Raw genomic sequence first — 24,627 nt, forward strand, 5'->3', positions numbered from 1 at the left:
TTTTTTTTCAGGAAAAGTATTTCTATAAAACAGACTTAACACATTTTGGTATTTCTCCAGCCCAGAGCACTTACCAGACATTGTGAGTCAACCATCAGGACATCCTTTACAATTTGACAACCTGCAGACATTCTTCTTCTTTCCCTTTCACGATGGGGCAAAGCAAAACTAAATCCAGCAAGAGCAGCTATGGGACTTTTTTTTTAATACAGGGGATTTATTAAAAAAATAYTCTCATCAACATTCTAGCATTACTAACAAAACAGAAGAGATGACAAAGGCAGTCAGCTCTCTTAGAACTTTTAAATCTAGACTCGGATACCTGCAGCTCTAAACCAGGAGATGAGGAATCTGTTGGGTCTGACCTGTCCCTTGTATTGCAGGTGCATGAACTTTTTTTTGCCTATCAATTTTAGGCTGCATTGCTCTTTTGAACATGAAAAAACCCAGCAGAAAYGTAGATCCTGTGGGAGCAGATGATATGGTAACACTTTCTAACAGAAAGGTTCATAAGCCAGCGCTTGGATAATCAAAGTTCAACTGCAAAAAGCAAACGCACAGGTACAAAAAGGATCTCAGCCTCAGACCACAGCGAAGCAAAAATTACCTCTGCCAACTTAAAACCAAAGCCAATAGGATCTCATTTCTATTAAAATATTGAAGTCCTAAAGTTTCAGTAATCTAAATACACTTTTTTGAAGTCATGACGTTGCTGTTTGACATTGAACTGACATGATACCAGCGCAGTGTCACACTTCACTGCAGCCATTATGTACAAGGTCTCTGGTTTTGTCTTGTTTTTGCTGAAACATCCATTCCCATCTCTCTCTCTCTGAAGTTTGCTCCTCATCCCATTTGCAGTATTCCCGAGTATGAAAACAACCCATGTGCACAGACACCTCCTCCCTCCCGCTCTCTCCTGGAAGAACCTGCCCCTGGCTCTGGGCACGGATGATTCCCAGCCCACCACGGAGGCCTCACCTCTCCCTGCTGGACCAACACATGGAATTCTGTCAGTAGGACCAGGTGGTTTTGCAGACAAAACAGGCAGCTCCAAGCCGGGCTCAGTTCATCAGAGGTGGCTGAACGTGGACATCTACAATTCCTGCATTTCTAAGGCAAGGACCATACAAAAATTATAAACACTGTATGGTGATGAAAATATCCTTGGAGACAGATGCTTTACACTGGATTGCTATTGCTGCTTCTAAAGACCATCTCCAGTTGGTTCTAGAGATCAAAAGGGAAGAAAGTGAATTTTCTCCTGTTGCAATATGCTTATGAACATGTATAAAAAGTGGTCAAATGCCGGGAAGGGTCCCTGCTCCTCATTTATGTACAATAATTTAAATCAGCTCRATACATCTGTAATACCTAAAAAAATTGTTTCATGATTTTAAGTCCTTCATGCATTATGAGGAAGTTCTGGATTAAAGTGATGGTAGAGTGGATGTTGCTTCTGTCTGGGACTCTGGTGTCACTCCCYTGTGGAGTCTGTCAGGGATGCATTGCTCAAATCTTTAGTTTTTTAATGGTATCGAGTCTCTTTTTCAGCAGCTCTCCAATTTCCTGAACTGAGTGATGATAACTGCTCTGGACCTTCCCTTGCACAGTCTTTGTAAACTTTTTTTCYTCCTGTAAAGTGCAAAAGAGAAATCACTCACTCCACAGCAACTGTTTAAACACCCCTTTTAAATTTCCTCCACCATCTCAAACACCGACAAGAAATTCCCGAGGACCACAGCGTTTGCACAGGGAATCTCTTACCTGTAAATGCAGAGTGTCCTTGAGGGACAGCTCTTCAAGTTTTAGTGCAGTCAGAATTATTTCAAGCCCTTTGATATGATCTATTACATTGGAAGTTAATGTCTGGAGTTCAGTTACGTAATCCAGGAAATGGGTGAATACAGGTGGCTAYAAAAACAAACACAGATCTTTCATTTATAAACACATATTAATGTCTGTTTTATAGAACTCACTTACAATGTCTGTAATTCTCTTCTTCCCACCAATGCTAAGCTATMATTTACCTACCCAGACAAGTTTACTGTGGTGCATTCCAGCCAGGAAGGTCAATGACACTCTAAACTGATAATTTCCCATTAAAAAGCTGTCACATGATGTCAYAAATGTGGCATGTCACCACTTGATTTTAAGCAGCCAAATTAGCCCCAAGTAATTATCACACCACATCAACCTCTACAAGTTTATAAAAACCATGTTATCTATCCTGATTTTTCTTTCAGTATAAATAAGCTGTGATTAGGGCAGGGGGGAGAGAGGAAGAAATGGGTGTTTKTACCATTGCTACACTGCTTTCTTTTTTTTTCTTCTTCTTTTTTTGCARGTTGGATTTAAAAGGTCGGAGGACACTGTCACAGTAACTCAATACCCACAGGGCAATAGAAATCGTCTGGAAAAAAAGGTACAAATATGTGATAAGTTATATTTACAGGAGGCTTCTCAACTCATKTTAGTGTTCCTATTGATAAAACTCAGCATGATTAAAATATGCAACAAAATCCCTGTTCTCATGAGTGACTGAGATCAAACTTCCACTGTGTTAAGAGTCCCAATATTTCTACCCCACAGCACTCCCCAATTTCTACTTTGCAAAGRAAAAAAAAATACCTCAACAAAGAAGACTAAGTTTTCTAACAGGTTTGGATGAGTTTTCAAGGTGCCATCTCTGACTTCGATCAAATCACCTTTACATTTATTGAACAAATCTGAAAATGAAAAAAAGAAAAAAGCCTTACTGAGGATGAAGCAGATCATCTTAAAAGTGCATTTTCTGTACACCAGGTGTCTGAATGCAGTGTGCAGAGCTGTCTGGGCAGTGGCCATTGAGATAATGGGAAGGTCCAGCTCTCCCATCTGTTCTGAAATATGGCTCATTACAARTATTTCCACACCCTTGATCAACCCCCCTAACCCAAGCACCAGGAGAAGGAGCTGCCCAGGCTGTGAGATAACTGCACTGAAGGGCACAGCGCGTCTGAGCATGCAGCAGCTTCAGCACACAAGCCAAGGGCAATCTCAGCCTTGTTCTCAAGCTTTCACAGGGTCTGCAGATGCAAAACCACAGCCCATCCCTGCAGACACTCCACAGCCATCCTCAGACAGCCAGGAAGCTCTGCCTCAGTGTCTGTGCTTGAGTYACCATTTACCTGTCAGTCGTTCTACTAAAGACTTGAAACTATTCCCTATTCTTTCCTGGATTTCTGCTGAATCTTCTGGAAAAAAAAATAAAAAAAAAAGAAATAAAAAAAAGATAGGGTACAAACTTCTGTACTTTCTGCTTCCAGAAAACCAAGAGGCATTTTAGTGTCAGTGATTAAAAATAAATGTAACTGCTTTCAAAGAGGAGCCAGTACTACATCAACATACAGTGTACAAAAATGAAGGCTTACATAAAATATTAAATGAAGGCAYTGGCTCTCAGATAATCTAGTGTCAGACAGAAAATTAACACACAAGTAACAGTTTTGAGTCCACATCCTCCAACGCCCAGCMGTTTTCAGCCTAAACAGAGACATGTGGCTCCCTCCCACCACACACCACGGCAACACGGTCAAACCCCTGCCCCAAACACTTACCTAAGCCATTGGTATCTAGTTCATAAATATCACTAACAAGATAAAACAAGCTAGTCTGGCACTGACAGCTGCCATTGCTGAAGAAGCCAGCCATTCGGGTAGGAGGAGGGCCAAGGACAGGATACTAGGCAAGAAGCAAAGAAAAAGATAAAGGTGTTGCAGCTTTCCCTTATCCCACCCAGTGCCTGGCACATCTCCCAGTCAGTCACACACCACAAACCCAGGGGCAGTTAAATGCACTCTGCAGCCTGCACGATGCATTCATGGTCAACATTGTGGGGAGAGCTTTTGCCTTATGAGTACCTGGATTTTTTGTTCTAGAAACTTCTTCCCTGAATCCACCGCYGCTTCCAGCTGCTGCAGCAGGGCTCGGATGGTGTCAATCTTGGATGAGACACCRTTCTCTGCAGTCTTTTCAGAGTTCTTTGGTTGGATGGTGTGACTGAGAGTTGGGAGCCCGCTCACCAGCCTCAACGTTAAAGACCGGATTCGCAACCACAAGGTTTCCTCCTCCAGGGAGAGCTTCCGATGTTCCTCGGAAATGTCCCTACAGAAAAGCACCAAAGCTCTTCAGGTAAATGCTCCAGGCACAAAAGCCTACCCAAAGCTCTCCAATACTGTGTGAAGAGGAAGGAGAGGTCAGAAATGCAGAAAATTATTTATATCTAAAAGGGCAGCACTGCCAGAAGTGGTGGATGGTGCCTAAGCAGCCAAACCAGGGAACACTGAAATATGGGAATTGCCCTRGAAGGAATTTCTTTGCTATGTGTGACTACAGAGGTCACACATATATATGAGGATATTTCTATCACCTGTCTTTTGGATCCCAGCTAAACAAAACTGTCAGGTCTCTGTTGTCACGCAGATCTTTCCATGGAATGTCATCCTCCTCTGGACTCAGACTCATGGACTTTATACTTTCTTCTAAACTGGCTGATCTGTAGGCAAGAACAAGCAGCACTAAATCAAACATCTGAGCACTGGAAAGGGAAAACAACTCACTAACAGACSATTGCTCAGCTCTTCCCTGTGTCAGGAATGTGACACTCATGGCATTACAGGGATGTGAAGGGTCAGCAAATCAGCATCACAGAATCCTTAAAGCTGGGAAAGTCCTTAAGATCACCGAGTCCAACCACCATGGTTACCACTAAGCCATGGCTTCAGTGCCCTCCCACGTTTTCTGAACATTTCCAGGAGTGGTGACTCCACTGCTTCCCTGGGCAGCCCGTTCAATGCTCGACAACCCTTTCCATGAAGGAATTTTTTAAACCTCCTCAGCGCAAACCGAGATCACTAAAAGCAGAGCGAAGCTTTAGGGGCAGAGCTGCAGCTCGCAGGTTTCTGCAGGTGCAGCTCCCCAAAGTCCCTCTTGGCCTGTGTTCTGCCCATTCCCCATTTTCCCCCTGCCAGGAGCTGTACTCACATATTTGCTTCAAGTAAGAGGTCCAACAACATCCGCTCGGTGCGAACCTGTGCGAAGTGAAGGGAAGAGTTCAGCCTGTTCCTAAAGGCGATGAATTCCGGGATCTTCTCAAATGCCCCGTAYTTGTAGGCTTGGATGATGTATTCTGAGGTCTGGAACAAAACACACAACAGCCCTGGTTAGTGACTTCCCAATTTAGGTTTTTATGAGCCCAGAGGTGCAGGGCYTGGCAGATCCTCAATCCCCAGGAGGAATTTGCACTTCTGCTTCTCCAAGTCACCCCAGCAGTTTTGCTGCTTTAAATGGGGAATGCTCAGGTACCACAGGCACCACAACYAAACCAACACTAAACATCACCTTGTCTCCACAATGAAAGACACTTCACTGAGAAGAGATGCTTTTAGAAGGCTTTTTTTCCTTCCTTTTCTGTTTAGATACATTACTCAAATCATTAAATCATCATTTCATTGTGAGAAACACTTCAAAGCAGAAGAAATATATCCCAGATTTTCTGATATGCACATCACGCATCACCGCAACACAGATTAAAAAAAAAATAAAAAATTACTCACACATTGTTTGTTTTTCTTCTTTTTTTTTTATTAGAGTTTTGGATACAATATCACACAGTGTGTACATGGCACAATACAAACACCAAAGGAAACTCTCAGGGTCCMTGGGCTATTTCACCTTCCCTCTGATGAAATGCAGCAACACAAGACAGGAAGCCAATATTTCACTTCAGTCCAAGCAATCTCCAAAAAAAGGAGATTTTTATGATGAAGGAGCCCCAAACAGGCAGTGTTTTAATGWAAATGTCTAACTGTAGACACAGAGTGAACTCCTTCTGCTCCCAGCCTTGAGGGKTGGCTGTGCTTTTACATCAGAATTACTCAATTGAGAAAATTCTGGCAAATCAAGTATCTTCTTCTGAACAAGATTATGAACTGCACTGRAGATGAGAGGCACCAAAAAAGGCCTCTGCTTAATTTAATTTTGTATAGTGCTAACAGACTCAACCTGTCTGGAAGGCTCTGAGAGACCAGAAGGCAACACTCACAGACCCAAACCGCCTTTTCTTTCCCTCCAAACTAAGAAATGTCCTCTAGAGGGATGTCTTTTTTTTTTTTTTTTTTTTTCCCCTAAGTAATTTGGTTATTTGAACTGAATAATAAAAAAAAAAAAAGCTAAATAGTCAAGAACATACCCTCTGATCACCAGCCTTGCAGAGGTGACTGTCAGGGCCTGGGCTATAGGCTCTAATTCAACTGCATCCACGTGGTTTTTAAATCCCCCCAGGACACGCTGGAGTGGTTTGCCTGCAGTATCTGGAGAGATTAAAGACGGATGGACACAAGAAAATTAGAGAGATTACTGGTGGTTCTGCACAGCTGAAGGAGGACTATCTYGAGGAGGATGAAGTTGCCTTTTTAGTTTTGGCCAAATATAGCAATGCTGCCTTCTCTCTCCTCCCTGTCCTTGGCATCCTCTCCCAGAGCACAGCATCCTACATGGCTGTTACTCATGGGACCACTCTGACACGGGATTCACGTCAGGCTGGGAAGTTCAGCAAGTCAGGAGGACGGATTTATCCAAAACGAGGAGCTCTATTGATTCAGGAGCTCTATTTTTGTGCCAGACCACTTTGCTTGCATCCCACACTTCCTGCTGCAGGCAGAGTCCCACACACAGCTCTGTGCCATTCCAGCTATCTCAGCACCAACCTAGGGAGGAGCAGGCAGCACCAGAAATCTGCAAAAAGGGATCTTTTAARGGATAGTCCTCCTTTAACACCACAGATGTGGTTACAGGGCTTGAGTGGGAGCTGCTCCTGTGACTCTGAGYACAATGGGGCAACCCCAGCAGAACCACAGCAGCACAGAACTGGGAGCAAATCCTGACCTTGTGACACTGGGGACGTGTTTTATGGCAAAAAAAATCCTTCTTCATCCCTTCCTGTCACACCACAATCCTCAGGGAACAGCACCCTGAACTGAGCCTTCACCTGCATTTTGCACCTCCTGGCTGCAAGAACAGTTTTTGAAAGGATGTTAAGGAGACAACCACTGAAGTGTCCAGACACGGGAGATTTGGCTCCCTGAGAGTAACAACAGCTCGTGATCCTTTGGCTGCAACATCATCCAAAACATGATGTGAGTGACCTCCAGAATCTCATCCTCATGTTGTCAAACRAGGAATTCTGTCCTCATGCTGCAGCACTTGTGCCCCTCTTGAAATTCCAATATTTTAAGGTGTAGCAGCAAGGCAGCGCCTTTTTGGGATTTCTGCAACGTGAGTTGTGTTTTCCTGCCAACAGCACCTGGAATGCAGCCATCACCATCCACRTACAGATGTTGAGCCACTGCAGACATCCAACTCTTCTCTGCCAAAAGCACCTTCATCATTCACACCACAGAATAACCTGCTYCCAAGGGAGCCACACCTCAATTGCTTCAGATTGTTTTCCATGGAAAGATGGTTTCTCGATGCTTTACAACACAGTGTTCCCATGCAGAGGAATCACATCCAGAAGTTTTTTCAGTTCCTTTCCCACCTGGACCCAGCAGCCATGGGTTTCATTCAGTTGGTTCCAGGGATGGTTTTCATTAACACCCACCAAATGACTTTTAAATGAGATTGAAAAGTTGCACTTCATTAAAAATCTGCCACTGCCAGCAGCAGACACACAGGATAAAGCTGTCTGGATCCAGGGCTTCCCTCCCAGGAATCCAAAGCCTCTTAGCAAGTGGAATCAGTGCTTAAACAATGAGCAGCCGAGGGACACAGAGCAGAGTGAGCTCCCATCCCAYTGTACAATCCATGTGCATCCCTGGGGAAAACCTCTGTGCCAGACACAGCTCACAGAACTCAGCATCTCCATGCCAGGCACAGGTAAATGGCAATGGCAATGGCAATCCTGGACACAGGAATCACCTGAGCTGCCAGCAGAGCAAGGCTAATTCTTCTGAGTGATTTCTGTGTGAGCATCTTTAATACTCAGTACAGACAATTCCTGTGTTTTTACCTACTGCTGGGATAGTGGGAAAGCAAATTGTGGGACTGCAGAGCCTSTGGAGCAAACTCCAGATTTACAGGTGGATTGCACCTTTGTAATCCTCTTTACCTACCTCTYAACAGCGGCCAAGGTGTAAAATACAAATACACAGAATATATTCCCACTTCTCAGAATGGGATGGTGCCTTTAAAGTGAAATACATCCCACACCATCCACTGAAACACACAGCTCCAGTGATTGAAACATAAAGGATTCACCAAGTGCCACCCCCATCCTGACCCAACATCCCTGGCTGCTCTGTAACTTTCCAAAATGCTAGTTTTATGACTGGCACTTCCTTGCCACATGACATTCCTCCACAATTATTGCATAAATCACAAGCATTAATTAAAAAGCAATCATACCTGTTTCATGAGGAGCATTAAAACTGGCTTGACTAGAAAGGAASCTGAAGCAAAACCTCATGTAACAGTAAGTCMCAAATTCCTGTGTAGAAAATTCAGGTTGAAGCAACCTTTACCACTAAGCACCTACTACTGCTCTTTGTGATGTTTTAAACCACAGCATTTCCCCAAACTTGCACAGGGCACACACTTCTCTAAGATGCCTTGCTGTGTTACAAGGTCATGAGGTGAACTTTTTTTCAACTTACATCTTTCTGGTTGGAGTGGAAAAACCTGAGTGCAAAGTTGCAGGATTGGGAAGCAGCAGCGTAGTGGCCCAGGGAGCCGGCGTAGCGCGTCAGGAGATAACTGCAACAAAAWGCACCAGGCAAACGTCAGCCACCACCCTGGGAAACAGCTGCACAGCACAAATCTGGGCACTGAACAGCATTCATAGCCAAGTTTAGCCTTTTGAATTATTTCTCATTTTTTTTAAAGCACTAGGTGAGGGCTTGGAGTTCTTTCTTCACCTTAAGTGCGCAAGAGCTGCTCAGTGAGACACCCCCAAACACACCAGCCAAGGGTTTTTGGTGTGTTGGCTTTCACTGGTGTTCCCAAGGTTTGCTGAGCAGCAATCGAAGCTGCAACACCAAGCTCTGACTGGCAGCCAGCCAGATATTTCACCAATTTCCTTCTGATTAATTAATACTCTAAAAAATCCAACACATATCAAAACCACACGGGGAAGATACCCTACAAAAAGRGGAGCGCGCAGTGGATGTGCCTACCAAAATCCCAGAACACTTTGCACGACAGTGCACGAAAATGTGATAATCTGGTGAATTTTGGGTGGCAAAGGATGCTGCAGCTGTCAGGATGAGGGGTGGGGTCAGCAGGAGTGATTATTCTCAGTATGTACCACCCACCCGATGGTGTCGTGCTGGATGTGCTTGGCGTCCAGGCTGGAATAGAGCTCTGAGACGGGCTCGAAGGCGCCGAGCCGGCAGTAGATCCGGATGAGCAGCAGCTTAAACTGAGCATTGGAGGGACTGTGAGACAGCCCTTCCTCCAGGAGAGTCAGGCACTGCCACACGGCCGCCTCTTCACCTGGTGACAGACACAGCATGGGCAGGTGTGAGCAGAGACCCAGCACCCGCAGCACAATTCCCTCTCCCCACGTTATGCAACGCTCCGTGCAGTGCCAGGATTTCAGCTCACAGATGGCCCAACGTAGCACCTGCTCCAGCTGCTCCCTGGGGGAATGCTGGGGGGAATTATCCCTCCCAGGGAATGTTTAGCTCACATCTGCACAGAGCACACTGCAAGCAAAGTGACCTTCCTTGATGAATCTTGGGCTGTTTGGGAATTCCAGCTTGCACATTGCTACAGAGCCAGGAATTCAAGGGCCCACACCCACCTTCCTGCCAGGAATCTGACCATGGATTTACTCAGGTTAAAAACTAAACCTTCCTTGGAAAAGACAAAGGTGTAACAGAACGGCAGGAATATACACATGGACATCCAGCACTGGACACTGTGGGATTAAGAGACTAACAAGGAGCAGGGGTGGAGTACAGACATATTTAATTCAGGGAACAGGTCCCAACAAGCCTAGAAAAAAGGGATCCAAAAGGGAAAGTATGTGAGGAAGAGAAAGAAACGCTCTCAAAACATTTCTGATATCAGAAAGGAGCTGTCAGCAGAACTCATGCAAAGGGAGAGAAAAAAGGAATTAATCAGAAAAATTAAATCCCTTTAGAGGTCAGTGAGATTCAGGTCAAACACCAGCTGATCAGGGACTCCTCAAAATGCCTCATATTGCAAAAAAAAAAAAACAAAAACCCAGCCCAGAAAGCTCCAGGCCTAACAAGCCATGCCAGGCACTCACTGGCCACAGGGACACAGTGTCCCTTTCCCAACCTCCCACAAAGGTATTAAGCAAGGCACAATTTTAGGAACGTACCTTCCAGCCACAGATCAAGCAGCAGGTGAACTGCAAGCAGGCAGTAATAATCTGAAAACTGCAATTCAGTTTTCAAACAAGATTTTCCTAAAAAGAGAAAAAAAACGAGTTACCCTTGAATTCCTAACSGTGCTGCCAGCTGATCTCACAGTCAGCATTAGTGAGTGGCACCATGATGAGAGAGAGCACCACAGTTTCATTTATAAAATCAGAATTGTCTTGAAATCCAAACAACTTTACACATTGTGGCACTTCAAACATTGACATCGGCTGGAAGGGGAACTGACTTCCACAGTTGCAAGATTTACAAAATAACTCCTGCCCAGATATTTGTTCTATGTACAGAAGTGAGAAAACATGGCTTTGCTTAAAAACACAAGCACAAACAGACGATCTAAACTACCTCATTAATCTTTAAGATATACGACTGAAAGGAAAAAATGAAAAGGAACCACAATTCAGGGAAGGTGAAGGGTAGAATCAGAAAAGAGAAAGCCAAGCATTATCGGTGCTACAGATTTTCCTCACCGAACTCCAAGCCGTGGCGGTATCGCAGCATCAGCTCCCGCACCACCGCCAGCTTCTGCTTCTTCTCCATGGCGTGGTAGATGCCCAGCAGCCTGGAGAGCTGCACCACACACAGATGCTGCTGCAGGGCCTTGATGTCCCCGGGCAGAGCCACCTCATTCTCGGCCGCCGCCGWCAGCGGGATCACGTCCAGCAGCTGCCGGATGAACTGCAAGGGAAACACCGGGGGAAAGGCTGCAGGGCTGCACTGATGGGAGCCATCATTTCCTCCCTCCAATCAAACCAAAAAAAAGCAAGGTGGAAACACATTGATGTCACACAAACCAGTGGTTAAAGAGCAGCCTCTGAGATTTTTTTTTTAATTGCACTCAATAGCTTTTATTGCATTTCATCAAACAGATGGAGGGAAAAAAAAATCAGAGGCAGGTTTCCAATTCATTGACACACCAGGGAGTTCAAGCACCTGTTAACACTCACAGTAATACGAGATGCAATTAAAATAATTAGCTACTGACAGGCTTCACAGCACACTTGCAGGCAGTGGTGGTTTTGCACTGTTATATTTTCCCTCAGCTCTGAAGTAATGTGAAGTACTCAGTGAGGTCATCAACTCTGATTAATGACTTATTTTTGGAATAGAACTGTAAGGAAAGCAGCTTCTCATTGTTTAGTTTTAAAGGGAGACAGAAGACTCCTCACAACAYGCAGGGCTGGACAGCAACCTCTTGCTCTAAAATCCAAAAGTGTTTGCAAACTTAAATCTGAATCAAAGCAAATGGATTCAGCTTTACTGCACTTGGTACTGACACATAAGAAATGCATCAAATACAAGCCTGAGGCAAAAAACTSAACAGCCAGAGAGGAGCAGCACCAAGCACAACACACAGCAAYTCCAGTTTTCCCAAAGAATTTGATGAATGCTGTGTTGACAGATCTTTTCAGTTTGAAACTCTGCCAAGCTGAGCAAGGTCAACCACATCGCTGGCTCTGCTCTCCAATTTACACCTCTAGGAAGTCAAGGTTGGTGTCATGACCATTATTTCTGGACTATCTCACACGTCAGTGGCCCAGCAAGATCACCACCATCTCAGCTACTGAAGTGGAACTCTCATTTCAAAACTCATCAGCACTTCAGCACCACGAAACCTCCCCAGCTCCTCRTGTCCTTGACCAAGTTAAACTGCTGCAGATGCTGCTTCAGGGACAGCCAGAAAACCATCCAATACATCAGCTTGACACAATACATATTCCAGAATATAGTCAGGAAATCAGCTGCAGTTTTAAGGCCAGATAGAAAGTTTTGGAGTCAGAGTCATGATTTTACAAGCACCATGACAAAACTGTAGTCTAAACTATTACTGAATATAATTTTTCCACTCCTAGTTTAGAATTTGYTTCCTGGAAAGTCAGGATGAAACCTGTTCAGTACTTCGGGGTTCCCTTGCAATGAAATTACCATTCCCAGGACTAGGAGTTCAATATCCTGCTGGCCACATCTCTTGCTAAAAACACACCTTTAAATATAAAACATCAACAACAGCCCTCTGTGCCAGAGCCACCTCTCCCATGAGCAGTGGGGCTGTGAGAAAAGTTTGCATTACAAGTCAAAAAATACTTTACTAAACCAAGAGAACCTCACTACCTACACTTTGTTTACCAACATTTCATCCCCAGGCTCTGGCTGATCCCGGATTCTCTGCCCTCCCCAGCGCTGATCCCTGGACACAATGGCTCAGATAAACACTGGGGTGAGTGACAGAATTCCCAGCTGCTGAAATCACTCCRGGCTGCTCATGACTCTGCACAAATGGGCTTTTTATTCCAGAGAGTTGTTTCACAGAGAGATTCTGGAAAAAACTGCTRTAGGTGCCTCCATCACCCCTGGATCAGGATCAATGTCCCTCCTTTGGCACTGCCAGAGCCAAGCAAAGCATCTGTGACTCCTCCCTGCATGGGATGAGGGGGCAGCTTTTTCCCATTAAACACTAACTTTGAGCTCAAAGCACCCCGACACCTTGAAATCGGAATAAAAACTCCAAAGGAATACAAGATCTGAGACTCTGCAGCATCAAACTCAGCTTTAAACCTCCAGTAAAAATCCTCTGGATSAAACTTCTCAAGTGTTCAGATGTCCGTGATATTTCCTACAGCACAAAGAGTTCTCTGAATTTCAAACAGAAAGTAAAAATTTTGTGTTCCTGGTCCTTGAATATGATCCACAGGTATTTTAAGATAAAGGGGCCAGAGTGCAAACARCCACTGCAGTTCCTGCCACAACTTCTTGATATTTCCTTACCTTTGTGTATTGGCTGGGTGGGAGGAGATCCACAAACACTTTGAGATCAGTAAAACAGCAGGGCTTGTCCCCGAATTTTTTGAAGTATTGGAACATTAAYTCTTCTGGATCACCTAAGGAAAAAAGGCCAGTTCACCTTTTTAATGCCCTCAGCACAAGTGAATCTGTAAAATCACTATGAGAAATCTCTGTCTGTGCTTTTTTTTTTCCCCTTTAAGATAACAGCGATTTAGAAAACAGAGAGCTGCACTTTTACAGATTTTAACAGAGGCTCAATGTCTCTGGTAACCAAGGACACATTAAAAAAAATGCCCAAGAACTTCATTCAAGCTCCTTTAGCAGATAAGAGCTCAGCAATCCAGGCAGGCACAAACAGCCTCTGCTTATCTCCCTCACCATGGCTTCTTTTGGGATGGAAAAACAAAAGGAATTAGGAAGTAGCACAGATGTTGCTCTAATCACACTCCCTTGCACTGATTCCCCCAATGCCATTTTGTAAAGCAGTTTTGAAAAAGCACAACCTGGCACTGCTACCATAAAAACTTCAATCAAAACCCACCCAGAGATTCCACCATCAACAGCAGGACTTTCCACCACAAATGCAGTGTTAGGGATGCTCTTAAGTCCCAGAGGTCCTTTTGAAAAATTCCCTGCTGGCTTTTTCACCCCTGGAGTACTCTGGAAACACCTGCCTTTTTTCAAAGCCCATCTTGCAATGCTTTTAAAACCCTTTACACACAGAACAACAGGTACATTTTCCTAATGGACAATCCATTTAACTGGGTGATTCAGGGAGAGACTTGGAACAACCTCCTGCTTTCTCCAAGACCCGAATTCCTCCCCCAGGCAGGAGCTCTTACCCAGTTTGTACTCATTGTTGCAGCCTCTGTGCCTCAGGCGCCTGATCAGCTCCAGTTTGGCTAAATAAGGTCCCCGGAGTGGCCGAGAGCTCTTGGACTCCTCCGTGATCCTCTCCTCGATGAATTTCACAGCCTGCTCGATGGAGCAGTGCACCTCTCCTTCCAGAGAGCTGCAATCACACACACAAAAGGTTCCTGGAGAGTTCCYGCTGATAACACAAACTCAGCACACTCCCAGACAGGGAAATGATGGATTCTCCAACTCATCACCACAGAAAACATGAACTGGAAGAGTTCTAAGTGCACAAATTGTTTCTACAAGCTATTCCCAGCCTCCACATAAAAGCAGGGAAAACATCATTTAGTTCTGATGTCAAGGAGTCACTCTAATGTTGAATATATAAACCCAAACAATTCACTGTAGCACAAAGGGAAAACAAATCCAAAACTGTCAACTTACTGCTCTTCCTCTGCTGGAGGYGTCCAGGATTCATCAATGAGTTGAAACATTGAATCAAAGTAAGTTATATAAAACTGCCAATCATCTGAGCTGAAACAAAAATCAAGCACAGGACAAAATTTAGGGAATTGCCTAAACAGGAACTCTCAGTTAAAACTGCATTTCTTGCCAAAGATGAATGAAGGAGTAGCACATAATCATATTACAGAAAAAACCTAATTGTAATCATAAAATTGTTTCCCCTTGAAAAGATCTCCAATCTTAGGAACACCAAAATCCTGGATTTCTGGAAACACATGAAACAAAACCATTTCAATTCAAAACTGAGGCAAGCTATAAACTCTACTCCTAAAATTCACATTCCAGTCAGAGCTCAGCACCATCCCCACAAAATGTGAAGGCACAAGTTTCTCTTCTGCATTTCACTTATATCTGAGATATCTAAATCCAAAAGCAAACACCACATCTCTCCTGACAGTTCTGAGACAGATTTGATCACACTGGAATGTTCTGTCTCCTGATGCATCTGTTCCAAGCATTACATGCGTGAAGTCTGGCCAAGTGGGAGAAATTTAGATGTAGAAAATGAAATGTAAATCATGGACAGGATGAGAACTGCAAAGTCAGAGCTGGACAATCAGCACAGAATACAGAAATAAGGAGATAAACAACCTTTTATTGCATTAATATGTTGTTAAAATGTGCCTGATAAAAGCAGCAACTTCACTCCTGACCCTGACTCTCCGTGTGACCTTCACCATGTCTGGCTTTGGAGAAGCTTCCTGACATTCTGCTATTTTAACCACAAAAACGAGGCGATTCCCAACCAAGCAGAGATTTTTGCTCTGTGTTTTCAGCAGGATTCAGCAATCCCCTCTCACTTTTTGAGCAGCAGCCTCCTGGCCAGCGCGTTGCACTCGGGCCACCGGCGCAGCTTCTTGTACATGGCCATGCATTTGTTCTCCCGGCTCTGCAGCTCACTTGTCAGCTTCTCTGCAGCAAAAAAAAACCAAAAAAACATGGAAAGCTCAGCTCATCCTGCATTCCTTCCCTGTTCCCTGCACAAACCTTCTCATTCCAGCCCAGCAGCAGGGACAGAAAGATTTCCCATGGAAACCTTCATATCCCARTTCTGAGTGTATTTTAATCCACTTAAACTCCCCTAAAATGCAGATATTGAAAGCTTTTCATTTTTGAAGATGGCAGCTACAACAACAATAACAAAAAAATTACCCCGATTTGCCATTGCAAAGCTCAGCACTGAATTGTGTTTAAACACCATAAATAGGTGGGTAAAACCAGGTTTAAAAAACCTAACCCTAACCCCCAGAGTTTACACTGAGATTAAAWCTGGTGCTAAGTAATACTTCATAAAACAATTTTTTTTTTTGATGCATGGACAACTTTGAAGCAAAGGGGAATTGCTGTGTTCTCCACACAACTCTGATTAATTAAAGAATAAATTACCTCCAAGCTTTCCCCTCACAACATCTAAGGCTTCCTTGTACTTCTCCAAACGTTCCAGGATCATGTAGTACAGTTCCACCTTAAAAGAAAGATCAGACTGCAATGAAATTTGCCAGGAAAATCATGCCCAGGTGTGCCAAAAAAGAAAATAGGGGATACTAAAGATAGCTTTGCAGGCCTGGTATCTCAAAGGGTGCAACACTCAAATTTAGGTCTTTTTTTTCTTTTCCATTCTCAGTCCTCAGGTACTTCTTGGGGCCTCCCAGAGAGCAAAGCTCTTCATCAATCAAATCAAACACCAAAAAATTGCCTCAGCCACAGGATTCCAAGGCCCTCCTAACCCCCTGCTTTTAGTTTTTCTTCCCCTACATTCACATCTAATTCCGAAACATTGCTGATTATTTTAAGGTTTCCAAAGTAATTAAGTTCCCTTAACAGCACATTCCTTGTCTCAATGAAGTTCAAACCAAGCCTTACTTCAGCCTCAGCTTCAATCTTATCCTCTTTCACCATTTTTTCCACCATTCTCTCTGCAAGTGGCAAAAACATGGTCTTGGAGAGGTTTTCATCCTGTGCTGAGATAGACTGAGGAAGAGAGGGATTATTGTAACAGTTCAGCAACTTTCTCTGATGTCCCACCCACTGCTTTTTGTACTTTGAAAGAGGAAAAAAAAACAACCCAGGTGCTCCAATCCCCCCAGACACTCGTTTGGAGCTGCCATCTGTGACCTGAGAGTGCAAATGATCTGGGAAAAGGCAGCAATAAAATTTGTGCGACACAGAAAAAATCATTTTTGACCATATCAAGCAGAGCCCTGCATGTCTGAGCACACAAACCTCATGGTAAAAACATGGAGCCAGAACATTTTTGTGTTTTGCATGGTGCAAAATTTTAGAGAATGTGATTAAAGCCCTCCAAGCTTATTTTTGTTTGATTTTGTGTCTGATTAGTGCCCAAATGTGCTGCCTCAAGCAGCAGCAGCACAGCTGATCTGTGCCTATTCCTGCAGATTCGCTGCTAATTCCAGAGATCTCATTTATTCCCTCCAAGAGCTTTTCTAACCTCRTTAGAGAGGAACAATTCTGACTGAGAAACTGCAGATAACTGAGGATTTATTCATTATCTCTCTGCCAAAACGACAGGTGGGTCTTAGTGCAGATGAGAGATTAATTCAGGTTGTATAAAAGTGGCAAGGCAACAGTTAAACTGGATTATAAAAGCACCTCAGCATTTATTTCRGACCATGACAATAATGCTACTCAAGGACGGCTCAGTCCTTCAGAGAATCACACAGAAACAGCTCAAAAACACATTTTACCCCAAATCATCTCCAGTGTTTCCCCCAGAAAATTTCTGCATCAGCACTGCCCCTGCTGCAACAGCCAAACCCAACGCTGTACACACCTGCATGATCAGGCTCATCACAGACCAAAAATAATAYGGATTTTTGGGAACAATCTTATAAAGTGCCATTCCAGCCTGAAAAACAGAAGACACGAGTTTCATCGTTCCTGAAATAGATTTCTTTCCAAGCTCTGGTGACCGACAGCCGAGATGGGAGCAGACAGGATTAGCAGATGGGAGGATTTCTCTCCACCCGTGAGCTCTTCCCTCCTAACCCACATCCCTCAGGAAAACAGGGTGGAAATGTTCCCAGGGACTTTGTGTAGGTCTGACAAGGAACAGCAGCGAGCACTGATTGCCTACACAGATGACAGCTTTAATTAGAAGTGGTAATTCCAGGAGGAAGGAGATTTTTTTTCTTTGGGAATGAGGGGATATCTCCAGAGCTACAGGACACACCAAACCTAMCCCTGCCTCAAGCAACCAACTCATTTCACACTCTGAGACCCCCAAATTTGGGGTCATTTCCACGTGTAAAGGGCAAGCAAAGGTCAAGCAGAGAACTTGATTGAATCAAAGCAGAGCCAAAGAATTAATTTTCCCCAACACATTAACAGTTATTCCCACATTTCCCTCTCAAGGCCTGTGTGTAACAAAGGACAAYATTTTCACCTCCATAAAATCTGTAATTAATTTTAAGATTTCTGTGCCAATTCCCTGACTGTAGCTGGCATTTCCCAGGATTTTCAGCTGGAATAAACTGGGGTTTATTTTCATTTGTTGATCAGTCACCATCCTGACACTCTTTGTAACCCTAAATCCAAAAGCACAGGCCAACAGCCCACTCTGACAATGTGATACTGATCATGATGATTTGATTCAACTGATATTGMAAATGATAATTTAATGAGATTCACACTTTATGTCACTTCAGACATACAAAAGGTCACATAAATGTTAATTATTGCTATCTGTGGCATTTTTGTCACTTGTGATTGTGATCATCTGAAGTCTGGGTTGTAACACGAGGTTTTGTCATTTCAGGTACACCAATAACTCCTTTTAGTTATTTAAGCCAAAACTGTGCAAAAATTCAAGTCACAGCAGGAACAAGAAGGAGTTTAGCACTTATTTCTTGGCTCTCTGTGCTTTTTTGCACAGAAGAGTGAGCACGCAGGCCTTGCAAATCATCTTCCATTTATAGGCATTCTCCAGGCACCTCATTTGGAAGGGATGAAAACAAAACCAACCAGTGTGACACTGTGCTGCCAACTCAGAGGRGATATTTCAAGTACTTTAGAGTTTTTCTTCATTGAGGGACATCAATACAAGTTGTATTTTAGATGTAAGAGAAGGATTTCTCTTCCTAAAGATAACAGAAAACTAAGGAGGGAATCGAGTGTGAAACCATAGGGAGCAGCTCTCCCTAGATGTGTCTGTTCCAGAATTCCTTTAGAATACACTGTCAGTACAAAACCACAGATTGGTAAAACACAGCTTCAAATACACAAAAATTCTGTCTTCAGACAAACCACTTCTAAATAAAYAAGCTTTAAGCCTCTCCATAAAAACCAACCAAAAGTTTAACTTCTGCATTAACCYAGCCTGGCTTTTTGGAAGATTACTCATAACAAGTAAAACGAGAGTAAGAAATGGCCAGATGAATTGTTGGTCCTACCTGTTGCATCTTCTTGTACTCTCCAACCCTGGCATAGGCCATGAAGAGGTGGGAGTGATACTCTTCACTGTTGGGGACCTTCTTCACAGCTGCCTCATAAAGTTTAGTCACCAGCTCGGCTAAACCAAAACCAGATGCTGGAGTTAACACCAATTTGGGAATATTTTACAGCACAACTCCCTAAAGAGCACCAGAGATTCTCTGAACAGCAACTAATTACACTCATCAGCCCCAGAAATGCTGCTCTGGCCCCCAGGCATTACAAATATCAGGCAAAGGAGAAAAATGCTTAAAAAACTCSAAACCAACCTCAAAATAGAGTTAAATCAAAATAGAATTCAACAGCAGCAACTGCACTGTTCAGAAGAATTTTAGGTCTATTTTTAAAGTAAGTTTGTCTATTTTTGAGCATTAAACTGAATGAAGATTTCCCCTGCTGGCAGAATGACTGCTCCACGTGAATTATGTATCAAAACAAACACTTTCAGAGCCTAATAGCAAATTAATTATTCTTATCACAGGTTCACTCACATTAATCATATCCTGCTATTTCCCAACTGCCCCATCAGTACTCTAAACAATTATTTCACACTACACTTTTTAATAACAGGTCTATCATGAYAAAATACTTCTGACAGTATAACATGCAAAACTTTCTTACGTTTTCATCTTCCCTTATTTTTTTTTCTTACAAAAACAACTGTAGCTTAGAGTAGGAATAGAAAACCAAATGCAATTTATCTTTCACACACTTTATAAATCCTTGACACAAATATATAAAATATTTAATTACAATTTTCTTGCAGGACTGAAAGTGGAAGTGCCTCCCACCCACCAATTCCTGAGTTACAACTCTAAAAGTTACAAAGCTCAGCTTAATGGAAGTTGTTAACAATCACAGAGGGGCTCTTGTCATTCACAGGGGTTTATTATATTGAAGTCAAAAATACAACAAAAATTTGGTATTGCTCAACAAATCATGCTTTAACTCCACACATACTCCCAAGAAATAATCTGGGAGAATATAAGCAATTGCTCTTCTGCAGACTGACACAAACACCTTTTTCTGAAGCTGTTTCAGCCCTTGATCATTTCTCCAGCAATTCTACAATAAATTTCGGTGGTACAACCCACCAAACCCCACAATAAACACTGGTACCACCACACCACACTCCCCAGAAACAACAACTGTTCAAGCTGCAGAAAAGCAGGATAGAAGGTCTGGCACCTTTCAGAAAAGCACATGAAACTTTACCCCATCACTCCAGAAAATACAAATCACTGAGAGGGACCTGACAAAGCTGATGTGGCCAAACGGGGAGATCAGGATTTCCCTCCTGTTTTTCACCAGTTTCTTGAGATCTGAACCCCTCAGGTACATCACATGAGAAGCCTGAATGAGGATTTTTTTGCTTTATGAAGATCACTAGAACCTTACAGGCATTACAACACTTAATTTCTGAATCTCTTAACAGTCTCTCACATACACAAATGCTGGATTTTGCACATCTCTCACGAAACTGTGGATCACATCAGATACATCAAAATCAGAGATTTTTGGGAGAGGAACAAACTCACGTCTGTGCATTTCCCGGTAGAGAATGGTCAGTGCTTGCAAGGAATTATCATCTGTGGGTTCAAGTGCTGCGACTTCCTGTGCCAGGGCATAGGCTTCATCCTGCTTGCCAGTCCTCTGCAAGCCAATGGCCTTCAGCACCTGTGGACACAACACAGGCAGCTCTCAGAGACACGGTATGCAACTGGAAACACTCTCACTCCTGCTGGGAACAGCCCAACCACCTCCTTCCCTCCACAAAACTCCAGGTTTTTTTCTCTAATCCATGGGATTGGAGCGGAAAATTCCCAAATGCAACAGCACCAAAGAGGGGCTTTGACTTCTTAATGAATGCTGAGGTTGCCCCAAGGCATCACCACATGGTTTTCTCTGCTTGAAGGCTGCAAACTGACCTGCCCTGCCAATTTTCCTTAATTTTCTTTCTAACTGGCCAGAGAGAAGTGACAAAAATGAGATTCAGGTCAATGACACTCGCTGCAGCTTGGGAAGGTTTCAAAATGTAGAAGTGGTGGGAAGTGCAGAGGGAAAGTCCCAGGGAAATGAGAGAAGCAGAAAGAGTCACACGTTCAGGAAAGGGAGGAACAGAACCCCTCTTCCTCAAGGGGCACAGCAAGGAGGGTGGTGAACAAGCAGAAGAGCAAATGTCTTCAAAATCATGCAATCCTGGAATAGTTTGGGTTGGAAGGGTCCTTAAAACCACCCAGCTCCACCCCGCTGCCACAGGCAGGGACACCACATTGCTCTAAGCTGGCCTTGAATAATTCCAGGGATGGGGCATCCACAGCTTCCCTGGGACACCTTTTCACCTTGTTGCTCTCAGACTATTCCTCCCAAGGAGATGTTTTGTTCCAAACTCCTGCAGATGCCTATCCCAASCCCAGGGCTCCAAGAGGCATTTGTAAGGCCCAGCCCATGTGCCGAGGTCACATGGAGTGGTGCTGACAACCAGCTCAGCTGGAAACAATATTCCAGGAGCATCTGTAGTTTTCAGGCAAACAAGACTCAGGTGAGCTGGAACAGATCTCCCAGAAATCACTCAGAAATCACTGTGTTGTCTGGAAGCTCCCAGAGAAAGGGAAAGCAGAACACCCCGAGCCTCAGGCAGGAGGAGCTCAGTGCCCCCCAGTCCAACTCACCTTGGCACAGTGAAGGTCCTTGTGCTTTTTGAGCAGTTTATCTGCTTGCTGGATTGCCATTTTATTATTGCCATTATCGAGATAATCTGCAGAGGAAGAGCACACACAACGTTACACCAAAACACAGGGCCATTCTGGAAAASCACCTCCAATTTCCCCACGGACCATGCACTGTCACACCAGCAGCACAAACCACATTTTCCCTGTGCAGCTCCTCCTGAGCCAAACATTCAGGAAACGTGTCATTTCAGGGATGAAGGATTCATCTCGTTGCACTGGTTTTAGTCATTCAAACAAACAAGCTTTTGTAATTACTCCACACAGATCATTACAGCAACAAAAGAGACACATAATAGAGAGGATTCTGCAGCAGCAGCTCTTTGCTGGCAATGCGGCTCCAGGGCTTCAGCAGGAAAAGTAGAAATWAATTTGGTGTGTCTTTGGGAGAAACTTTCAATGATTTTTAACAGGCAGGAGGTTGGAAACCAAACACACACACTCCAGCGAAGTGGGAAATGCTTGTGCACATCACCCACACCTCAGGCAGAGCAAACCTGTCCCCTTGAAGTACCACTACCCTTCCACCAGCCTGGTTTAGAAGGCACAACTATGAAGCATCAATATTTCCTAGGGGGATATCCCACTATCCAGTGAAACTTCAACTGCAGGAAGTCCATCTCCAGACCATTTCCTCCTTTTTTAGCTCGAATTACAACTTTCAGGTTGATCTTCATGTTATTAGGCAATTACAAACCAGCAGTTTTAGACCAGGACGTGACCCCTACATTCTTCCCTCCCCTCCAAAATTCCTCCTTCCTCACCAAACCCAGCTCTGATGCCCCTCACGAGCCAAGAGAAGGGGCTGCTCACACTGCCTCTGATCTGTCTCATGCCATTTAATTGAAATTACATCACACACCTTCTCCTCATCAAAACTGTTGTTCCCATTAGGGGATACAACTCCTCACAGAGAGATGACCCTTGGCAATCGCTGGCACAGGGGACAAACTGTGCATCTATTCTAATTTACAGATTTATATTCAGCACCTTCCACATTTACTTCTGTGGCCCAGCGGGTGCTGCAGATTTAAAGCTGAGCTTATGGAGCTCCAGAGACCACCCAGGGCAAACCTCACAGGAGGCAGCTTCTCCACACTCACCAAAATAAACATTGCTGCATGTTTGAAGCCACAAGAAACTGTCTTTACTGGGGATTTTAACTTATGAGAACMTGTGTCACCTTTAATATTAAAACTTGGGAGATTTCTCAGTGAAGAGGTTTCAAAGAGACTTAAATCAGAGACTTCTTGATTTAAGACTCTGTCAGTTTACTGACATAAAAATTATCCCCTACGCTGAGCTGCCTGTCTGGGATTAACAGCTGTGCCAAGAACATCCCAGCTTTGGGTGTCCTAAAGTAAATCAAATAACCCTCAAACCTCCCTAAACCACAGCAGAATGAAGAGCCTGTGTTTTCCCAACAAGTCAGGTTGCTGGAAGCCAAAACAGCTTCCAAAGGAAATGAAGCTAAAGGAAAATAAACTTCAGCCCATGTTAGACCRTAGGTGGGGATGTTCAAAGGCTGGAAATGCAACACCTGAACCTTCAGGTGAAGGGAGAACAAATCAAGATCAAAGATAACCAGAGCTGTCGAGGAATCCTGGGGAACCACGGCACAAACCCAGGAACACTTTGAAAGCCAGAGCTTGGACTTCGCAGTGCACTTCCCCAGCTGATGATGTGGGGAAGMTGCGTGCGTTTATCACACACTTTATTTTGGGTTCTGCAGCACCACAGCCTGAGCTCAAACCTTACACTGCAGATAATCCTTTCCAGAACGAGCAGAAATTCATTCTAAAGCTCTCTCCAAAACGAACACGGCGAGATCCTCGACATCACCTGCTTCGATATCAGCTGAATTTACCCAGATTTTTCTRTTAATATCATTTCTCACACAGGTTATGACAAAAATAACGGTACATCAATGAAACTGCCAATCACAGCACGGATGCAAAACTAAGGAAAAAAACCTTAAAATCGTTACGTAAAGGCAAACTGCAATGAACTTGAACACTTCTAATCGAGCAAAACCATCTTTCTCCCTTTCCCTGGAACCCATCGCGGACTCAGCCTGTACTGCAYCATCCCTCTGCCCAAGCAAAGGACATCCCAAAGCCGGTCCAGCCCCAAACCAGGGCAGCTCTCCGCGTCTGCAGGGAGAGGTTATTTCATCCGCGCTGAAAAAGTTAAGAACATTTTCCTCAATCCCWATCAAATCTTCACTTTTAGGGACGAAACGACACCGTAGCCCGGGGAAGTGTTTTCCTTTTCTTTTTTTTTCGTATTTGCACAGAGCCAAGCTTTACCACCAACCTCTGAAACAACCCCAACTGCACAAAACACCCTCGGAAATATCCGCGGAACACCACAACACCGGACAATTCCTAACGACGCCGTCTCCTTTTACTCCTCTCCTGCCTCCCAATTAATTCCCCCCAACAGCGTCACCGCTCCGTGCCACAACATCCAACACAACTCCGGCCGCTCCTTCGGGGATTCCTCCATTCCCGGCTCCTCCGCGGCAGCGCGGAAAGCGCCGGCCGGGGTTACCTTGGCGGCGATCCCCCCCAGGCCGAGGGGACACCCCCGGGGCGCGGCGGGAGCCCGAGGCGGGCGGGCGGGTACCGCAGTCCCCTGAGGGCCGGGAGCGCGGGAGGGCGGCGGGGGCGGCGGCGGGGCCGGGCGCGGGCGCGGGGGGTCCGTACCGTAGATGGGCCGCAGGCGGCGGTCGTTGGGGTCCTGCACATGGCCCCGCGCCGCCATGATGAGAGCGCAGAACGCAGCGCGCAGCCGCGGCCGGGGGCGGGAACGGGAACGGGAGCGGGAGCGGGATC

General features: G+C 44.5%; 1 protein-coding gene across 2 annotated transcripts; it reads right to left on the bottom strand.

Moving 5' to 3' along the window:
• On the bottom strand, positions 1–24,596 carry NAA25 (N-alpha-acetyltransferase 25, NatB auxiliary subunit). Of its 2 annotated transcripts, none has more exons than XM_057378112.1 (24): positions 24,499–24,596; positions 21,734–21,819; positions 20,600–20,738; positions 19,022–19,140; positions 17,404–17,478; positions 16,476–16,583; positions 15,999–16,077; positions 15,413–15,524; positions 14,532–14,621; positions 14,072–14,241; positions 13,212–13,324; positions 10,916–11,123; positions 10,388–10,474; positions 9,351–9,531; positions 8,694–8,793; positions 5,026–5,177; positions 4,412–4,537; positions 3,903–4,146; positions 3,600–3,723; positions 3,171–3,233; positions 2,632–2,729; positions 2,303–2,413; positions 1,768–1,914; positions 1–1,635 (listed from the first exon to the last, which is right to left on the bottom strand). In XM_057378112.1, the coding sequence occupies exons 1-24, from the start codon at positions 24,554–24,556 to the stop codon at positions 1,513–1,515; spliced, it is 2,913 nt and encodes a 970-aa protein (XP_057234095.1). In that variant the 5' UTR covers positions 24,557–24,596; the 3' UTR covers positions 1–1,512. The 2 variants fall into 2 exon arrangements, with proteins under 2 accessions (XP_057234095.1, XP_057234093.1); XM_057378110.1 differs by having other exon boundaries at positions 3,171–3,236.
• Positions 24,597–24,627: the final 31 nt, after the last annotated feature.

This window comes from Malurus melanocephalus, unplaced genomic scaffold (assembly GCF_030028575.1).
Source record: "Malurus melanocephalus ecotype Western Australia unplaced genomic scaffold, MMel_1.1 scaffold_340, whole genome shotgun sequence".
Taxonomy (NCBI): domain Eukaryota; kingdom Metazoa; phylum Chordata; class Aves; order Passeriformes; family Maluridae; genus Malurus; species Malurus melanocephalus.